The sequence below is a fragment of the Marmota marmota genome, unplaced genomic scaffold (genome assembly GCF_001458135.2).
Source record: "Marmota marmota marmota unplaced genomic scaffold, marMar, whole genome shotgun sequence".
NCBI lineage: Eukaryota > Metazoa > Chordata > Mammalia > Rodentia > Sciuridae > Marmota > Marmota marmota.
The window spans coordinates 4,745,032-4,767,112 of NW_026000005.1; the positions used below are offsets into that span (position 1 = coordinate 4,745,032).

At 36.0% G+C, this 22,081-nt stretch overlaps 1 protein-coding gene across 1 annotated transcript in view; it reads right to left on the minus strand.

Moving 5' to 3' along the window:
- Positions 1-6,570: 6,570 nt before the first annotated feature.
- Positions 6,571-22,081, minus strand: part of Frzb (frizzled related protein) — a 31,293-nt gene continuing 15,782 nt past the window's right edge. Inside the window, exons 3-6 of the mRNA XM_015481127.2 lie at positions 16,877-16,942; positions 12,173-12,377; positions 11,725-11,788; positions 6,571-8,089 (exon numbers count right to left, since the gene is read on the minus strand). Coding sequence (XP_015336613.1) covers positions 7,973-8,089; positions 11,725-11,788; positions 12,173-12,377; positions 16,877-16,942 — 452 coding nt within the window. The 3' untranslated portion in view covers positions 6,571-7,972. The remainder of the gene's footprint in view (positions 8,090-11,724; positions 11,789-12,172; positions 12,378-16,876; positions 16,943-22,081) is intronic.

Sequence of the window (22,081 nt, forward strand, 5' to 3'; positions counted from 1 at the left end):
TTTTAGTAGGACTTACTAAGATAATATTCAAGCTAAGTGTGAAATACTTTCAAATTGGTTATTGAAGAGTAAAGTGTTGGAAAAATGACTTGAGAAGATAACCTTCACATCATAGGTAAATATTTTTTGTAATTTGACACTTTATGCTAAAACATGCAGTGTAATTTTATAGCAGGAATTGTTATTAAACCCTAGAATTATCTACAAATGGAGGACATTAGATGTCTTCTAGTGTACTCTTTTTGAATGGATAAACCACTGTATTACATGGTTTGTATTTGTTTTTACCTGAAATAGGTAAGAATTAGTGCAATTTCAGATCTAGAATGCCACAAAAAATTTTGTTTGCCTTCCATTAAAAATTCATCAAAGTAATAATAATAATAATAATAATAATAATAATAAAGAAAAGCTGCACAAATTCAGTAATGAACTCCAGTTTCTTTTGCATTTGTATGAACAAACTTCATTTCATTTGTTGAGTGGTTCAGAGTCTATGCCATTCATTTATTTGTGCAGGTTAAACAGTTAGCTTAAAAGAATATTTTACAGTTAAAGTAACCTGAGCTAGGTTAATTATGACAGCAATTGAACTTCAATCCCATCCCTTGCAGACTGAACCTTGGTATGACCATATTCAACTCTAAGTTACAATACCTCAAACTTCTGATTGGGAGCAGTTTCAGAATCAATTCACATTCAAATAAAAAGGCACTCCAGTGAGAGCACATTAAGATGTTTAAATTACAGGGCATATGGGATTCATCAAGCAAGAAAAGCAGTTGTAAATCAAGCTCATGGTGAATGGGTTAAACACACAAGTAGGTTTCAGTGCTCAAGCAACACTTCCCAAAGTTTTTGGTGTTTTTTTGTTTTGTTTTGTTTTGTTTTAGTAACTTAAGTAAAAAATTTAAGGAAACAGCAAAAAGTAAAAAAGGTTTTTAAAAATAAAAACTTCCAACTCTATTGATAATTTTTTACCACCCCTCAAATGCCCGCTTTAAAAATAAATGATAATGAGCACAAGGGCCACATTTCAATACATAGGACTAGAATAATGGGAGAGAGGGAAAGACAGAAATGAGACCATACTTTCAAAGAATTTTCTCCTTTGTCTTTGTTTCTTCTTAGATTCTATCATATGTGGATTTTTTTTGTGTGTGTATATATGTGTGTGCTGATGGAGTCTCCTATTTCACTTCTTTCCTTCAATTCTTGTAACAAAATAGGTGTTTCTTGAATGCATGTGTAGGAACCAAGATTATGAAAAACCAACATAGTATTCCTAAGGAATATGCCTTTGCAGGAAAAAAAGATGATTGGTTGACCATCGGATCCTCAGGATAACTGTTCAAGTTGGAGGTCGTAATCTCAATGTTTATGCTTTCTCCCTTTTTAATCCCTTTTTCTCTGCTTTACATAACTGGTAACCCGCATGAAGATTCCAGGTTTCCTTTCAGCTCCAGTTTCTTAATAAGCTAATCAATACTAAGGAAGTCATGACTCAATAAATTTCATAAGAACTTAATTTTAAGCAGACTTGTGAAATGAACGATGTTTTGGTTAAAAAGACTGAATCTCTAATGGTAAGACTTCAAAGTCCTATATCAGCACAAACCCAACCTTTTGTTTAGTAGTCAAGTTTCTATGCCACCAAAACCAACAATTTCATTAAGTCCAAAAAATAAAATCATTCAAAAAATAAGCATTCAATTAGACTTCAGGGAGGAAATCTACAGTTCATCTGCCAAATCCAGCCCACCACCTATTTCTGTAAGTTTTATTGTAACTTAGCCAAGCTCAGTCATGCACATATCATCAATGTCTATTTTTGAGTCTCAACTACTCAGAGGTGAGTAGTTGCAACAGACTGTATGACCTACAAAACCTTGAATATTTACTAGGGGACCCTATAGAACAACCTATATGTTGTTTCCTTTTAGCTGACTCCTTGGTTATTGCCTGTTTTTCTAATATAGGCTAGTTCAAGCCCTTTATGAGTTAACCTTATTTCCTAGTTTCAGTAAAATCTGCCTCTGTTTTGAGAAGCCTCAGTGTATAGCCTGGAATGCGGGGCCTGCTCTTTTGAAACATAAACACTTTGTCTCAATAGAATTTTAGTACTTTGGCAACTCCCTAGGAAATGAAAAACGCCAAGAAGCTCCTCTGACAAAAATTCAACACTTATTGAGAACACACATCTTTCCAAGTGGCTTGTCCTTGCTGACGTCAACTACCAATGACAACTTTTCTGGGGAGCCAAACATTTACAAATAAAATTAAGAGAAAATTATTTCACATAAAAAGCCAAAGCAAGCAAAACAAACTATGGCTTACAATGAATAATAGTAAAATATTAAAACTCCATCCACCTAAATCAAGGATTAATTGAATTAACCTGGAAGTGGACATCTCTATAGAAATAACATGAAGTATTGAACTTCCTATAGGTTTACCACCTTCTGTTTTTTAAAGTAGATGGAGAAGTCTTTTGGTTCTTTGGTTACCAAGATAATTCAAAACATTCAGAATAAAACATCAATTCGTATCAGTGATAGAAATATTTGTAGAATTGAATACTGTGTCGTTTTTCAACATCTTATCTCTTTAAAAATTGAATACGTATTCATCCAGTCTCCTGGTCATGCAACTTTCTAAGCACACTTCTCTTACTAAAGAAAAAGTATGAAATTCGGGCTGGGGAGATAGCTCAGCTCAGTCGGTAGATTGCTTGCCTCGCATGCACATGGCCCTGGATTCAATCCCCAGCTCTGCAAAAAAAAAAAAAAGAGTATGAAATTCAATCTTCAGCTTGAATTTAAGTTAGTTGAGTCTGGCCTCTTATACATGGAAGGAAGAGAACAGGGTAGGGAGTAGGATTTCTTGGAAGCCACATTTCCTTCCAGGCTTGGTAAGCATCTGTAGAGCACTGTTGAAGAACGGTGTACCTCACAGAGAGTGTTCTGGAGTAACAGGTAGGATAATCCTGATACTAAGCATCGATCATGCTCCAGGCTCTGCTCAACAGCCTCCACTCCGGTCATCTCTCATACTGAAACTCAGAGAGGAGACTAAACATCCAGTGAGACACATAGTGGAAATTTGAATCCAGGTGTCTCACCTTTGAAGTCCTTCTCAACGTGAAGTAAGAGGGTCTTCATGATTGAATGTCTCAAAGTGCCATTCCAAGGAAAAAGGAATATGGGCAATTGGATTTCTAGGTGTTGAGAGGTGAGATGAGACTCACGGTGAGACTGCTTGAGCTGGGACTCCAAAGGAAATCAGGATGAGCTTCATGATGTTGATCCATGGATTTAAAGAACGTTAGACCGTTTCTTCTATTTGCTTCATGCTTGACTTTCTAATAATACTGTATATACTTACTGCAGGCAAGTGTTTGATTTAATTTGCAGAATAGGGGTGAATAGCCAGGGAAGAAAAAAATGAATGCATGAAGCCAGGACAGTACCATCTTTGTGGGTATGTTATCTGAGTTTCTTGTTCCTCTTTAAAGCTTTGATATATGACTTAAGTTATAGGTCATGAGGTAAGTTTTTCAGTAAGAATTCTGTTCATCTTGATCTCTTCTTTTGCCAAGTTCTCCTAGGCTTATAATTACTCACTTCAAATCCTACTCTTTGAAGATTTCCCCCAGAACCACCAAATAATGTAGAAATAAAGACATTAGAGAAAATCCGATCAACTTCACTTATTAGCTTTGTCATTCAGTATGAACAAAAAATACTTTGTTCCCCGTTTCATAGAGCTATCCTGTGCTTCACACATCACCCCTGACCTGCGTTTGCTGATGCCCCAAGTCCAGCCATGCCCTCCTAACATCAATCCCAATTCATGTGGCTGAGCATGCAGGGGGCATGGTGATGGCTACTTGGAAGTGTGGTCGTGCCTTCCACATTCCTGTGGTTAGAGGAAAGCTCTTTTATTTTCTTTCATTTCTGCATCAGTATCCTCTACAGTCCACAGATCCTTTCCTTCTGGTCAAACTTTGCTGAGCACATCACATCCTTTCCTCCCTCATAGGCCATCTGAGTTCTCAACACCCACCAAAGTAGACACATGATGACATTTGCACTTTACCCAAAGGAGAACACCTTTAGTTATCTTGCAACAACATGTTGAATTCCTGTCATAAAAAAAATACTTAATGAAAGAAAAGCAAGGGGAATTAGGTCATGTAGAATAGCTCTCTTTCTGGATTGTGGGATCCATGGGGGACTCTGGTGGGGTGGGATAAAGAAAATGATCTGAAAGTGAGAAATGGGAGTTCCCAATGGAAAGCGCCATTCTAGTTTTATTTATAGCAACCATCAACTTTTAATTTCAACTTCCCTCCAGGCCTTGTTGAGCACTGTTAACTTCATACTTTTCTCCAACTTCAAGGGAAAAAAGAAATTAGAACATACCTTTTTTTTTTTTTCTGAGAATCACATATCTCCAAACTATTAATATTAAAAGAATTTGTTTGCTCATCTGAACATCCTGTTCTGGAATAATTCCATGGAAAATTTGATTTTGTCGGGGAGGACAACTGAAGAAGTGAAGTGACAGTATTTGGGATTAAGAGTTGTAATTCTGTCATGCAGACTTTCCAACATATGGTCAATAGATATCAGCTTAAGAAATAAACATAAGTAGCTACTACATGACTTACACGTTGTTTCAGTGTTAGGACACATTTCCTTTTGTTGTTGTTGTTTATTTGGTTGTTGTTTGTGGTGCCCAGGACCTCGGGCATGCTAAGTAAGGGCTCTTCCTCTGTGCTATGTCCCCAGTCCACTGCATTCACCTTTTCATAGGCAACTGCAATGCTGGGAGCCATATAACTTGGGAAATAAGATTAAGAGTTTAAGGCCCAGATCAGCTACTTACATATCTCTGAAGTTCTGAATCCTCAATTTTCTCATCTATAAAATGTGAATAATAATGTCTACTTCACAAACATTCAAGGAATAAATAACATGTGTGCGAGTGTTTTGTGTAGAGTGGCCACTGTTAGATGTCATTACCCCTAAGAAATCACTACGGAAGGTATGACTGTATTGCTTTTGTTTTATTGATACAGTTGGGAACAATACTTTTAATTCTATAGGGCAGGTTTCAGTAGCACAGTATTAGAAATCTCTGATTTACTTCATTTGTACTATCTTCTTGAATGCTTGTGTGTACTAAAATATTAAAATTCATAGAGCTAAATAAGTATCAGTCTTGAAATACTTTTAAAAATAATTTTGCTTGTTGAAATCTAATAGCGAGTAATTTCTTGGAGAAGGCAATAACTAGTGCTACTTACTCACAGTGGTTGCAAGTTTTGTATTTGCCTTCTTAATAGATAACAGATGTGGAAGGACATGGGTTTGTCCCACCCCATCCCCAAATGCTCAGTGAAATGTATGGTAGCAAGTCAGATTACACTGTATGTGACACAGTCAAATACTCACATCGGAGGAAAAGAGAATCTTGTGTTTGCTCCCAATTTGTATCAGTTTATTCAGCATGCATCTGACTTTATTGTTGTTGTTGCTATTTGACTAAAGAAAAACAAAATTTTCTAAGAAATTATAATTGATTTTATAGATCTCAATATTACTGAGAAGGATGTATGTATATTAAACCTTTAATGACTTTCTTGCAGTGAGTATCTGCAAGAGAAGCCTGTAGAGAGGCACTAATGAGATGTCTTTGCACTATAGAAACTTCAGAGTAGACCTGACTCTGCAGTCTGAAAGATATGTATCAGGATAAAATCACGCTATCTCCCAAAGGGATCTGCATGTAGTTCATTACTGAAGATACTGTACCTATCAAACTGAAAAACCACATGGACTTTATTCAAACTGCAGCAAAACCAAGTATCTTCAACACAGAATATGAAAATGGATATGGCAAAAACACTGCTAAGAATCTGTCCCTCTCTTGTTAATACTTATCATAACTGTATATGCATTAAGCATCAATTGTGTTAAATTCCTATACAGAAACTAATTATAACCCTCCCTTATCAAAAAAAAAAAAAGACTGCAGTTGCTGGAAATGTCTCCAATATTCATTGCACATTAAACTGCTTCATCATTGGGCTGTGGGTGTAGGTCTACTTGCCTAGTATGTTCAAGGCAAAACTCAGTTCAATCCCCAGCACACACACACACACACACACACACACACACACACACACACACAAGAATGAAAGAAGGAAGGAAAAAAGGAAAGGGGGAAGGAAGATAGAATTCTTCAGTCCTAGAAGCTCAAGTTGAGGCACAAATACCAGGAAGAGCAATTCTGAGGTTCAGTTCCCCACTTTGGATTTCATCACTACCCTGTGACACCCAAACATACCTTAAGGTTATGACAGCAACATCTAGAAAGAGATGCCCCTGCCCTAGCATCAGAGAATATAGTCCAAAGAGCGGACAGCAAAATTAGCTGAAAGCAACCATTTGATAGCCAAAAAGCCTACTCAGTCCTCCTACAGGCAATGGTGAGAACTCTTTCTTTTGGGGTTAGAGAAGTTGTTGTTGGTTGGAGTCTATCAAAAATGGAAAGACAGCACCATTTGCCTCATAAGTTTTATTTTCAGCACACCATAGCTTAGAAATTTGGTTCTACTAATATCACACATGTAAACTGCAAGCAAAGAGACTTTCAAGTGATGGCACATGCTCTAAGGAACCCTGATGGAGGAAGTTAAAAACATCATTTGTTTCCCATGGTCCTTGGGGGTCTCACTGCAGCTTGGGTAATGAGAATGTAGACTTGGTTCCAATGTCAGAATAATCTTTCCTGACAACTATGATTCCTTTATTAAACATTTTCAATTGAGCATTAAACAGCACAAATCTAAATGATAATGTCAGGCCTGTACACAGTCCTATACTTTAGATCAGCTTGGGTATGTGAGTGCATAGACACACACGTACACACAGATACAAACACACCAAGAAAAAAAGATAAAGAAATTTTTGCACATTTCACTGTCCTGTAAACTACAGCATTTTATAGAGCAACATGCCTTTTTAAAGGAATATCCTGGTGTGCATGTGTACATACTTTCTTTTCCTGGTCAATACATTAAATCCAATTTATTATGAAAGAAGGGTGGGGACACTTCCACCAACGGGCTTATTTAGAAGGAAGCAAATTAAACAAAACTATGGTGATAACAAGCAGATGCCTAGTTATAATCCACTTCCCTAATGCTGATTAATATACTCATGAACAAATCAAATATATTGCCAAAAGAAGAATGCTACTATTAACGCCCCAATGGCTACTGGTTTCAATTGTGCTTCTTAATCAGGCAAAATGTTCTTTCCTTGGCTCCTGGCACTATTTTTTTTTTTTTTTTTTTTTTTTTTTGCTTCCTGCCAATCTTGGAAATAATTCATCTGTGTGTCATTTCCTCATAAATGCTTCCTGGTGCTTGATTGGTTTGCCTGTACTTGTGTGGCATTTGATTTCAAACTGCCATTTTACCTTTATAAACCTTTAGAACTTTCTAAGCATGAGGAAAATGCCCAAATGGCAGACAAAAATAAGGCTATAATTAGATCAGAAGAGAATGTTTTAACCATATCTAGCTTTCTGAATATAGCAGAAATCTCTCCTTACAGCCAATTTTGTTTTTCCAATCTGGGTGCAGAACATGAAATTAACATCTGGGAACTCCAGCAAAGGGGCCCTAGTATCAACATGTTTAATTTATTGTTATTGCCCCCCAAAAAAGTTTTTTCGTGATTACTAAACTAGGAAATGTAATATATTTAAGGATCTAACCCCAAGCCATTAAAAAGGTGAGTGGGGGAGAAAAACAGAAAATAAAAGTAATACCAGTTACCACATTATTTTTGTAGTAAACAATAGAATGTGACGTGCAATAGTGCAATTTTCCTTTGCTAGCCCAGCAATGCGAGTCTCAATAGGAAGTCCACTGATGTTACTCTTCGTATTTCAGGATTTAGTTGCGAGCTTGCCGGGGGTTAGAGTTCCTGCCAGACTTCTGATTCTGAGTGGAATCACTAATACTAGAGTCACTTTTACTCAGTCCAAGATGACGGAGCTTCATATCCCAGCGCTGTGAAATTTAAAAGCGAAAATAAGTCATATGCACCTATCACCAGGGTCACTATTTCTATGACTTTTAACAATGAGATAAGAATGCCAGGTCAGATCTCTAAAGCACTTTTCTACTTTCCCAAAAGTATAAAATCCATATCCCAGGGTAATAATGGAACTGTACTCTATGAACATAGTGCCCAGATTTTAAAAATAATAAAGTTGGGCATTGATAATATGTTTAATAATACTTTCATATCAAAGCTTAAAATTAAAATTTCCATATTTATAAATGGTGATGCAAATATCTACCAGTATCTGTGAGTATTTCTTGAGGTGACATACAAATGGAAGATTTATATACAGAATTTGTAGGAGGGGTTATTTTTCATCTTCTTCTCTAAAGAAAACATAACAGTATAGACTTTTAAAACCTGTTTGAACTGGGCATGGTGGCACACATCTGTAATCCCAGTGACTCAGGAAGTTGAGACAGGAGGATCCCAAGTTCAAAGCCTGCCTCAGCAACTTAGGGATGCCCTAAATAATTTAGCAAGACCCTGCCTCAAAATAAGAAATAAAAAGGACTGGGAGTGGGGACTAGGATTGTGGCTTAGTGGTAGGGTGCTCACCTAGCAGATGCAAGGACGGGTTCGATCCTCAGCACCACATAAAAATAAATAAATAAAATAAAGGTATTGTGTCCAACTACAACTAAAAAATATATTTAAATAAAAAGGACTGGGAATGTTGTTCAGTGGTTAAGCAATCCTGGGTTTAATCCCTGGTACCAAAAATAAATAAATAAATAAAACCTGTTTGATGTGAGCAATTAAAAATATGGAGGGATGGTGTCTCTAAAATATTTTTCTAAACAATGTCTACCAACTGCAACAAATAAAACAGACAAGATCCTGCCCTTCTTTAATTTCTTTGGTCTGTTTTGTGGTTGTAGGGATTGAACTTGGTGTGCTCTATCACTGAAATACATCCCTAGCTCTTTTAATTATTTTTTATTTTGAGACAATTGCCCAGGCTGGCCTTGAACTTGTGATCCCCTGGCTGCAGCCTCCCAAGTAACTGCGATTACTGTGAGTTATTGTGCTAGACTTCATTCTGTTTTATAAAGCAAGAATTGCAATGTTTTAATAACCACTTTCACATTTACTAACAGTGCCAAAAATGTTTACATATAATGCAAGAAATTAAATGGAAGTTATGTTTGAGAATGTAGGTGGTGAATAAGGACTACAGATATATTTCTCAAACTTTGATGAACACAGAAATCACCTCAGGATCTTGGGCTAGGGATGTAGTTCAGCAGTAGAGCTCTTGCCTAGCATGAGTGAGGACCTGAGTTCAATCCTCAGCATACACACACACACAAAAAAAAAACAAAACAAAAAAAAAAGGTACATTCTTATTTAGTAGGTCTGGGATGGGGCTCAAGGTCATCATATCTAATACTCTCTGAGGTGATGCCTATGTTGCTGGTCTAAGGATCACACATTAAGTAGCAAGAAGCAATGATCAGATGGCTCAAGTTCAAATCCTCACTCCCCCACTTACTTACAATGCAAAGTTTGTTTTTAATTTAATGAACCTCATTTCCATCATTTCTACACTGAAATTAATAATAGAACCTATTTATGATTGTTCTGAAAATTGACTAAAAATATCTAGTGATAGCACATACTAACTTAGCTATTACTATTTTTCTATTACTGAAAATAAGTCTTCTTTTCAGAATATTTTACTCCACTATCTTATAGTTTCCATATTTAAAAAAAAAAATTCTGATCACAACTCCCCAAGGCAATCCAAATATCTTGATTTGAACAATCTGCTATAACAGAGACTTAGGTAAACCAATCATTTGGATGGAAAAAACCCTAAAAACTTCTTTTAAAAATACTTAATCCACCCACCTATAGAGAAGACATCAGCTGAAAAGGGCAACTTTGATTAAATAAAAAACTAATATCCTCCATAAGACTATTTTGTATAGTCTCAAGTTGACTGGTCAACTAAAATAGGGATCTCAATAATTCTGGTCAAAGAGACTTTCCACTCAAACACTTTGGCCCCTATTAAGTACATACAAATAAAAAATGGTTCAAGTTATTGGTTTACTTCTTCCATTAGTATGTTTAAATCCAGACTGTGAACATAAATGATCTCACAATAACTCTATACTCACAGAGTTCCCCATGGCAAGCAAGGTAAACACATTGTCCCCTTACTAAGAGAAGGGACACACAAGCCAGGCGTCCTGTGGACAAGGGCAGCAGTGAGGCTCCTTACTCGCCCTGCAGCAGAGATGTTGAAAGCCCTTCCAACCAGTACAGGAATTTAGGACAAATTCCTGTTCTGCATTAGCAGGCAGAAAACCAAATTAAAAGGACAGGAAGAAATTCAAACATGCTGAAGAAGAGCCACTTCTTTAGTAAACACCAAACTAACTGAAGAGAGACATAAGCCTAGAATGGTGATAAGTCTGCACTTGGAGTGCACCTCTCTTTGACAAATATGTGGAGAAAAGGGAACTTAACCAGTGATGGTTTCTCCCTGCAAAAGAGTGCCCTCTACATTTTTTTGTAGGTCACTTAAATTCAAATGTGTCTGCTATGCCGAGTGCCAGATGTATAAGATCAACTGCCCAGGGGTGTTTAACTTACTCTGTAAATGTTTCCCAAGCCTTCAGACTTGCAGAAGGAAGAGGATGTATTATGTTTGGTACAATTCCCACCCCCCACCCCCACTCTAACACATATCCTTTGAGATTCTTTGACCTCCTATGTATCACCCCCCACATTCCTTTCTTTGAAACAGATCTGCTTAGTACAGTAAGAAGAAATGAAATCTTCTATAATGAAGTAATTTCCTACTTCATTTTTCTTTATACCAATTCCAGAATCTAAGAATCCTTGGATTAAAAATAAAGCTACAGTACTGTTGAAAAGACCTACTTTGGTCAGGCAGGCAGATGATTCAGGCTAAACCTTGTGTATAGGAATTATTGTCTGTGCATTGGACAACTTTGGTATTTTCCTACCACCATTTATTTTCCCTTCTTACAGAACCATAATTTGTCCAAGGAAGCCTTACACCTAAAGGGGGAAAAAATCCTAGCCTCTCTTGCAGCTAGGAAATGGATATATATACTCACTTCTGACCAAAAGTCCTAAGAAAAAGTTGCTGAAGCTCTTGGAAATCCCTTTTTACCTCTCCTTTCTTTCTACCTGAAATGAAATGTGATGCTGGAGGCACAGAAGCCATCTTGTAACCCCCAGATAACTGTGAGGATGAAAGCAGCACCCTAAAAACTTGGCAAAGCATTAAGCAATCAGGTGCCTGGGGTCCTAATGATAATGTGGAGCCTCCCTACCAGAAATGAACTAACGAAAGCTTGACTTACGAGTCGTTGTGGCAACTATAGTTTGATCTCTGATATACAGGGAGCTCATTCCTTAAATGAAAGAGATATTAAAGACAAGCTGGCAAACTCAGTTCTTAGAAATTATATGTACACACACACATTTTATATATTATATTTTAAAGTTTTAATATTCTCATGTGGTTGTGACAGGTGGCTGGTTTTCTACTTTTATTTTCTGTACACTATAATACTTTGAACATGAAATATAGGCTTACCTTAACTTTTTTGCCAAGTCGATCCTTCCACTTCTCAGCTATAGAGCCTTCCACCAAAAGTAACCTGTGTTTTTTTTAAACAAGCAACCATTTTTGAAAAAGTAAAGCATGCTTTTAAAAAACATAAGGAATCTAGTGCCAAAAATGACTACATATGTTTATACTAGAATAGGAGAACCCAGTTTGAGGACAGTAATTGTTAACCTTTTGGGAGTCATGGTTAAAAACAAAGCTAGGATTCCTGTCTCCAGAAGAAAAATGCCCACCCATAAATTGCATGCACAAACTTTGCTATCCAAATATGAAATTCAGGGATCCAGTTACAACCTTTCTGTAATATCCAAGAAGACAAAAAGTCCTAAGGTAAGGATGCCACAGTAAGGTCTCTAAAAAGAAACTCAGAGGGTAGGGTAAGCAAAGACATTCTGAACCCCAAGGTGTGAGTTACCTGGAGCGCTCCTCATCTTCATAGCCCATGATGATGTACTCCTCATTGACAGTAAGTGGAGGACACAGGCAGCCAGAGCTGGTGTGAAGGTTGATGGTGTCCCTTGGGATGTTCACCAGAGATGACTTGAGAACCTCCTTCACCTCCACCACTGCAGTCACATCATGGCACTTGGTCTTGACCTCTTTGACCTTAGCCCTGATGACTGTGATAGAGGACAACAAAGCTGATGTGCTGTTTCATAATACACAAGCGCCCTATTCAAAACAGACAATGAGGCTTCTTTCCAGCCAATTCTTATCCAATTGATGCTCAGAGTTTGGAGAGAGATTTTGCCTGAGCCTAGAGTGAGTGATAAACTAAATAACATGCCTACCCTCCAAGTGCTCAGCCCCATCCCCTTCTAATTTGTGTGTATGTGAATATTTGCATGTATTATGCATATGTGTGTGTGTTTCATTTTGAAAAATCCAATTAGATAATCAAAGGTTGAGTGAATAATCTGATACAATTTTCCCCAAAAGTTTAATTTTAGATATGCGTGTATACATATATGCAATCCCAAATGCTGCCAACAAGAATCTAAACTATATTAATTTCACCACATGTAAAGACCTCTATTCACCATGCTTTGCTTCTGCTGCAGGGCCTATTAATAGGTTTCTCGTTGAGAGTCTTTTTAGTGTTATAAGCTGTCTTGTTTAATAGTGTTCCCAAATTCGTTCATCAATCTTTTCATCCTTTTATCTTAGGTCACTCTTCCTTTGTTTCAATGCATATTATCTTTTATGCTCCCCTTTAAGCATACTAAATTTTCTTCTTGAATAAAAAGTCGTCATGGCTAGACCTTGTTTCCTGCATCTATCTGCTCAGAATTCAGATGCTCTAGTACTCCTCCCCATGGTGTATTGTGGGGTCCTTTCTAATATGCCAATTGCATCAATCTACCTCTCACAATAGAGGCACAGGCACTGGACCTCCACTTTCAAGAGTCAGCTTCCCTGCTCAATGTGAAGACAAATTGCCTTCAGATGTAAAATCAAAGTAGTTGACTTAGAACCTAGAAAGCACAGGAGCTGGGGATGAACCTCAGTGATAGAGCACTTGCCTAACATGTATGAGGCTCTGGATTATATCCCCAGCACCACTAAATAATAATAATAATAAGAATAAGAATAAGAATAAGAAGAAGAAGAAGAAGAAGAAGAAGAAGAAGAAGAAGAAAGCACAGTTCTGCCAGTTTTCAGTAGTTCTCCTTTGAAAGAGCCAAATTCTTTAGATTCCTACTTCTGGTAAATAAGTTTTTTAACAAAAAGTTTTTTTAAAAACGCGAGAAAAGTCAGGCACAGTGGCACATACTTATAATCCCAGCAACTCAGGAGGCTGAGGCAAGATGTTCACAAGTTCAAAGCCAGCCTCGACAACTTAGCAGGACCCTAAGTAACTTAGCAAGACCCTGTCTCAACATGAAAATAAAAAGTGGGCTGGGGATTTAGCTCAATGGTTAAGCACCTTTGGGTTCAATTCCTGGTACCAAAATAAATAAATAAAGCAAGAAATAGGTAAAAAATGTCAATTAGTAAGAGGTCAGTAGCATTTGCTCAGGGGTCCTCATTGCTCTACTTCAATGTCCACGGATGTTTTATAGTGGAGAACAGAATCTATCCAAATGAATATACATTTTGAAAGCTTCTTGGTCTGCAATCAATCTGCAAACTTCTTTCATCTGAGGACCTTCCCATGAGTTTTAAGTGCTCAAGACGATAAGGGATTGGAAAAAGTAATCCACACAGATATAAAGCCAGCTAATAAACCATTTCTCCATCAATGTTCCAACTCCATCACAGAAACTTAATATTCTACCAATACAACCTACATCTGATAGAAATTAAGGTACTGAACAATTTCTAAAATACTTTAGAATGAAATCTTATTTCAACCTTCAGAGATTTAGTTGCCTCAGTATGAGAATTTAAAGCAAACAAAATAAAACTGCCTAACTGCCCCTGCCTGGTTTGATTTGCAAGTAACCTTTCTATTTGTGTCCTCTTGATTCTGAATTTTAACGGGAGATAAGATTGCCCTTTTTGAAATGTCGTTTGAGAGAATCAGACGATAAATTATTAACCCCAGCTCGCAGACATGTTTTTGTGTCCTGGCTTATACGAATGTGCTTCATAGCATCCATCAACCATTAGAGATTAGTGAACTGTGCAAATGTTCTCAAGCTAATGATTTATTTACCCAGTGTGTCTACTATTTTCATTAGAAATTTTTAGCACATGTACCCGCTCCAAAATAAATATCTCTCTACAAGACCTACTTTATTATTCAAGTAATTTTGTTAAAACTCAAGAGTTTGTAACTGAATTAATCTGAATGAAGCAGCAGTTTTGTCTGAGTTACCAATTGCTCCTATGCCTATTTGGACAGAAGCAAATATACAAAATAAAAATCAACATATTTTGAAAGTAAAAATGTATTTCCTTTTCAGAGTTTTTCCTTCTATTCAATCATTGGAGCACCTGCCTTGCCCCTCAAATTTGTAAGTCTCAGACAAATGATAATCCTCACACTATGGACGGTCTGGTTATTGATTGATTCTGAAAAAAGTTATTTCCTCTTTTAAAATCACGATTCATATCCCATTTCATTTTATGACATTCATACAGCTACCTTGTCCAGAGTCTTCTCTTTCCAGGGATTTGTAACAACTAGTATTTTAACTTTTAACAAAGATAGTAGCATCAAACATTTCACACCAAGAAGTTGGATAAAGTAAAAAATTATAAGTACAATGGAACTGACGATATTTCCCTGATATAAAATTATATTTTTATTTTTATTGTAACTATACTTAAACGTTCATATAGCATTTTTCAATTTTAAAAAGCTAGTCTAAAAATTAAGATCTCCCTTTTCCTTGAGGCTTTTCACATCGATTCACACAGGGAAGGTCTTCAGATAAGCAGTCAGGCATTCGACTTCTTAGATAAACATAACCTTCTAACCTTGGAAAGTGTCCATCACCAGCTAGGAAAAGCCATCCACTTAAGATGAGTAATAAACCAAAAAAGTAAAAATTGATTTCACTGAAGGAAACTTTCAGAAACTAAGTGCATTTATTTTAAAGAGATTTAACTAGACTGAGAATTTTCAGCTTTGTTCTTCTTAATACATAGTATTTCTGAAGATATCAAAGTTTACTTTAGAGTCTTACCCATTTCCCTCTTTCCAAGTTGCAAAAGTATAGAAGTAAATCTGCTCTATATATCCTATGTCCTTGAAAATAGAACACATAAACACAAGAAGACTCTCATTTTAAAAATAATGTTCATGTTAAGAGTCTGTTTAATTATCGTGTTTACTCATTGACTTAGCATCAATAGTTGACTGCAGACAGATTAAGTAACTCGACCTTTATCAGTTTTACAGATACAGGCTGAGTGAGCATTCCTAATCCAAAAATCCCCAAAACTTTTTGAGCATCAATGCAACACTAGAAGTTCAAAAGTGCACACCTGACCTCATGTGACAAGTCACAGTCAAAATGCAGGTACATTAAAAAATATATAAAATTACCTTTAGGCAGTGAATATAGGTATATATAAGATATAAATAAATTTTGTGTTTAGATTTGGGTCCCATTCCCAAGATATCTCATTAAACATATGCAAGTACTCTAAAATCTCAAAAAAAAACTAAAACCTAAAATATTTCTAGTCCTAGGTATTTTGGATAAGGGATATTCTCAACCTGTTCTAAAAAAAAAAAAAAGAAAAACACAATGCCAAAGGAATTCGGTAAACATTAATTAGTCCCATATTTTATCAACTGGAAAACTCTAGTAATTTCTCCTTGTAAATATGTTGGTAATATTTATGACACCAAAGAACGTCAGTACAAAAATCACGTTTAAAAATACCTTATGAGAACACAAAAATCCATTACGAATAATTGATGAAGGAAAAACTTAGGTGTACTAGTCATTGATAAAATGAGAACAGTATTATTTTTCATTTGGAGTTGAGAAAAACAAACAAGTGAGTATTTGGAAACCATCCAGCACAGTCCCTGATACAGAGACAAAAGGTTTCTTCAACCTTCAAAGTACTCAGATACATTTGTGTTGGTAGCTCTTTGATTGATATTAGTTTACCTGAATGTCACATTTTTAGGTCAAGCTAGATAACAAAACATAAAATTTACTGAATATCAACAACACCTAGTAAGTATTATTTCCAAGCGTTATTTCCACTGGTCTATCCCAGTGTTTTCCATGGGACAGACTGAAGAACCACGTTTGACCTTAACCCTTCCTGGTGCATCAAAGTGCTCTTCTGTTCACCCCTGTGGAGCACAACGGACGGCCCATGCAGCTCCAAACAGGAGCTAAGATCCTCCTCTACTTCCCAGGTACAGAAAAACCCATCCATTTTAAAACTTCTGCAAGGTTCCAGCAACACTGCCTGATATGCTCAAAGTTGAGCATTTGTCAAGAACTTTGCCCATGTGAGACATTGGTTGAAGCAGGGAGACTATGTTCTTAAAGTTGTCCTTCTTAATTTGCTTTTAACCCTTTTTCTTTAAACCACTCTACTTATTTTCATGTGTGTAAGCATGCACACACACACCACACACACACACACACACACACACAGACGTAGAAAGTAGCTTATGAGTCACCCATGAAGTTAGCCTTACCATAGTTGTAATTGTTCCGGAAATAGGTCTTCTGTGTAGCTCTAATAGGCTTACATTTGCAGCGTTCTGAAAAACACATTTTAATTATAAGCAAATGTTCCATATTAGTTTTATTTACTCATATTTTTTGGTAAGACTACATATGACTTCAGTGGTAAAAAGGTTCTTTGCAACTCTGTCTCTCTTTTTCCTGGAAATATGCACCTGTTACTTCTATCAATATAGCCTCTTATTCAATGTCTGTATATTCTTAAATTACCACTCTCTAACCAACTATCCAAATCCTGAGAAAACACTGTTCATCCCCATGCATGAGATAAGCAGGACCCAAATCCTGAAAAAGACATGTTCAATGCTTATGCAAGTAGAATGGATGCCCGCTGAGAGCAATTCTCTACATATACTCAGTTTGCTGGCCTATGCCTGTGGAATAGTACCTGATGTTTATACATATTTTACAGATTACACACCACTCTTCCAAATATTACATCCCAGATCTGAAACCTACTTGGGAAGATAAGCAGGTATTGCCACAACCCAGTGAACTAAATGAGCCCTCACACAGGTAGAACAGATGCCATTACATGCAATAGTATCTTTACACTTTTTGGAGGAAATCACTATGTACATATTTTGAAAACAGAAATTCCATATTTTAAAAATATCTGACACATAATTGCTTAAAGCATGACCCGAACACACTTTATGTTGGACAGATGAATATAAAAAAAAAAGTTATAATTATCTCAAAATGTTTTATCTTTAGATCATTTAACATCATGCAGAGTAGATTTTTATACATTTTATAGAAGAGATTACTTAGCTAAGAAATATACCCCATAAGCATGGTAAATTATTAGCAATAGCAACATAAAAATGGAAAGTAATACACAGACCTAGAAACATAAAAATGGAAAATAACACACAAACCTAGAAAGTATGAGTCACCATGAAGTTAGCCTTACCATAGCTGTAATTACCTCAGAAAATATTTGATTATATGCAGTCTTTTATAAATAGCACCACAGAGAAAGATCCATTAAAAATTAAATGCTATCAGTTTCCTCTATTTTAACACAGAAAAGGGGGAAAAAAGAACACATGAATCAGAGAAAAGTACCTAACAAAATAGTTTTGTTTAAAACGTGTTTTATGATCAGGTGTGGTGATGCACACCTATAATCCCAGTGACTTGGGAGCTGAGGCAGGAAGACTGCAAGTTCGAGGCCAACCTCAGCAATTTCGCAAGACCCTGTTTCAAAATAAAACATAAAAAGTTCTGTGGATATAGCTCAGGGGTAAAGCACCCCTGGGCTCGACCCCCAGTTCCAAAAATTAATTAATTATTTAATTCAATTTAATTTAATTTAAAAATTAAAAGTATGTATGTTAGCATGAGAACAATGAAAGGCTGACACTTTTGTTGACTGCTGGCTATTGTATTTTCTAATCCAAACAAATTTTATGTCCTTTGAATCTGTAAATAAGTGACAGCAGTCCCCAGAGGAGTAACATGATTTCTGTCAGTTTCAAGTCCTAGAAATAAGTTTCTCCTCTAGAGACAGGTCACAGCAGCAACTAGTGTTCCTCCATAAGAGAATTGGGAATTTCTCAGTGTTACACAAGGCACCTTCCTGCCTTGTTCCATAGGGAATTTTTAATGCGAGATTTCTGTCATTAACAATCTCAGCTAAATAAACAATGGGTGATATCAGTGCTTGTTGCTATTTTGAGGAAGACTACTGCAAAAATAACTCTTATTAACAAACTGTTTATATTCCCATTTCAAAGAAAATGGAAGGCTATCTAGCTCTTAGCTTCTTATACAGTTGATTTATTTTATATAAAATGTTATGCTGTTATACATTTTTAAAGAGAGAGATCCTTAATGTTAGAATATTTATGAAGAAATAAATGCTCTTGTCTTTGATTTATCCTCATACTGATATGAACTTTTATTTTAAAATAAATAAATAAATATCTATTAAATATAATATCTACAGGAGCTGGGGGTATAACTCAGTAACAGAGCACTTGCCTAACAAGTGCAAGGCCCTGAGTGCAATCCCCAGCACACAAAAATATGTTAATATAATAATAATAATAATAATAATAATACATGTAGATAAATTATCTACACATTTGTAATTCTTCAGAAATTTGCTGATATTCTAATAAAAAACATTTGAAAAAAATAGCAACTGTCACTGAATTGAATCTAATTTGATGTTACCCATATAACTTTGCTTAAAGCATAAACAAATGTATTCCATAAAACTTCCCAGGCAGATAAAGAATTTTAATTATATTATAATTAAATCTGACTTAATAAGATTTCAAGAAACTATGTATACAATTACATATACATAATTAGACTATTACCTAATAGCTGATGAGCTAAGCAATTTATTCTTGGGACCACAATTTGCTCATCTGCAAAGCACTTTTTACCCCAGCTGGTCTCTGAGGAAAAAGTGCCATAATGCATGTAGATATGCCCCAATTCCTAGCTATTGCTATAAGCAAACATCTGTCTAGTCAAAGGTAACTAATAACTCAATAAATTAACAGAGTAATGAGGAGAAGTAGAATTTTATATTCATAAGCTTCACATGTGAAAGAACTTCCTTTCATTATTTATGCTTACTCAACACAAACATATTCATGAAAAGTGTATCTTAGTCAATGAATAGGAAACATTATCCCTCTTTTAATTTGTGTTTACAAACATCCATACTATTTACAAAAGCCTTAAAACTAGGAAATTGCAAAGTCATGGAAGGAGACATTGCATGAAATACTTATTATATTTTTTGTGCCCATCACCCTAAATCAAAGCAATGGTTTCTTTTTCTTTGCTACCAATAGATGATTTCCTGATAGTTGGACATTTTATTGGGCCCTAGCATCACTCTTGTCACTAGTTTAATTGCTTGTAGTCTTCCTCTGCCAGCTTCCCAATGGCATACAGTTTTCAAGTTTGGGTTTCTATACTGGCAAAATAAAATCTAATATTTACTGAACTTTGCACAAAACCATTAGACATGATTTTCTTATGGTTCACTGTTGAAAAGAAACGCATATGAAGGAAATAAAGAGTCTGCCCCAGTGTTTTATCTAACAGAAAAAATATATATTTAAAAAGTTGAAGGAGCAGCTTTGATTAAAAAAAATTAGACCAAGTGAAGATAAAGATCTCCAAATTTGAGTAAAGTTTTAATATCAGCAGTTCATTTACCTGGAAGCCTTGAATTAAGCGCAATATCCTGAATCACGGGACAGTGTGCAGGGCTACATCCCAATAGCAACCATGGGCTATGATGGGCCATTGACCTGGGCAAGTGCTTCCTCACATTCCTGCACTCCTCTCATTCGATTCTTTCAGTCACTCTCCTAGAATTAATGCTCTGCTATTTCTCTATTACTGAACCTGAGGCCTGCTTATTATTCTAGTACAAACATGACTTTATTCCCCTAGTACAAACTTGAGAAGTTAACATGCCCTGCACCTCCTAGAACTTGGTTTGCAACTTGGGAAGCGCCCCCCAGCATCCTGCAGTGTGAGAGCAATGAGCAACTTCCCTCTCCAAAGTGAGTTTCTAATAATTAAATTATTAGTTCAGAGAGGAAAATGAACATATCCTTTATTTTTTAGTTTGATATATAATAGAGTTATTTATTGAAAAATGTATGAGAATAGTAGTATTTTTGACACAGTTTTATGAGCTCTAAGGAATTCCAAGTACCAGAAGAAATTATGAATTTTGATATTTCACTATTTAACACAAACTTGTTTGAGTTAGTGCTTAATTATAATATAATTTTCCAACAAGCCCTGACCTTTGTTTGGATTGAACTATTTGGGGTCTCATCCAAAGCTGTAAGACTATAATTAACTTCACCAGATTCCAAAAGTCCTATGATCTTTCATGTACCATGACTTCAGAAAACTATCTTTGAGTGAATATTTTTTTCTGATTTTTCTAAGAAATGATATGAAATCCGAACTAAAGATTTGTTTTCAAAAAGCAGGAGGTGGATACTATTCTATTTGTGTTAAATTTCCACTTTAACTCCCAAGACTAAACTTTCTAATCAGATCAGAGTTCAAGTAATATTAATTTGTGCCAAATACGCTGTATGTTTTATATCCTGACACCTGACTCCTGAGACCCACTTGTCCTCTCTCCCTCCATTTTAAGAAACTTAGGGGCAGACAACAGAAAATTTTAAATGATACAGAAAATAAATTTTTTCATGATTTGAAGATCTATATCCTTAACTCTGACCTAGTTGAGATTCAGATTTATGGTTTTTACCTGGCTACAAGAAGTGTCTATGAGCATGTACATAGGTAATTTTAAACATCTATTAACATCATCAACCATGAAATTGTCTTTCCTCTACAGAAACGTCCTCGAGCTGGGGCTGTAGCTCAGTGGCAGAGCACGTGCCTAGCATGTGTGGGGCACTGGGTTCGATCCTTGACACTGCATTTAAAAAATAATAATAATAAAGGCATGCTGTCCATCTACAACTATGAAAAAATAAAATATAAAAAGAAATGTCCTCTGACTCTGTCACCTTGAGATATTCAACATTCTGTAAATGTGAGATGGTAAAGAGAAAGAGCACTCACATTTGTTGAACCCTCTTAGTCAACTGCACATTCATTCATGCCCTCTACCAATATTGATTGGGGATCTGCTATATTCCAGACTCTATAATAGTCCTGTGGAACACCTGATGGGCAATGCAGACAATCCAGAAGAGGATACAAACATGGAACAAGTAATTACACACAAAACAACTTACTGTCATGGATGATATGTGCTATGAAGAAAAGTACAATGTATATATGTAATGAGAACAAATGACTTAACCTAAACTGGCTTCAGAGGAAATAATATTTAAGCTTAAAAAATGAGTTATATTCACCCAGGCAGGAAGTACGTCTTGATATATACATAAGATAGAGAAGGAAAAGCCAAAAAGGAGACTGAGGAGGAGCATCCAATGATGTGGGAGGAAACAAGGGAGGCTGTGGAGTCAGGAAAGCTGAAAAAAAGAGGGAGTTCTAAGGGAAAAGGAGGGCAGTCCTCCGTGTTAAATGACCCTCAAAGCTCAAATTAGTTCAGAAATAAAAGGGCCCATTGAGTTTAATTGGCAAGGAGATGACAGGATTCTCAGCAAAAGGGACAATAA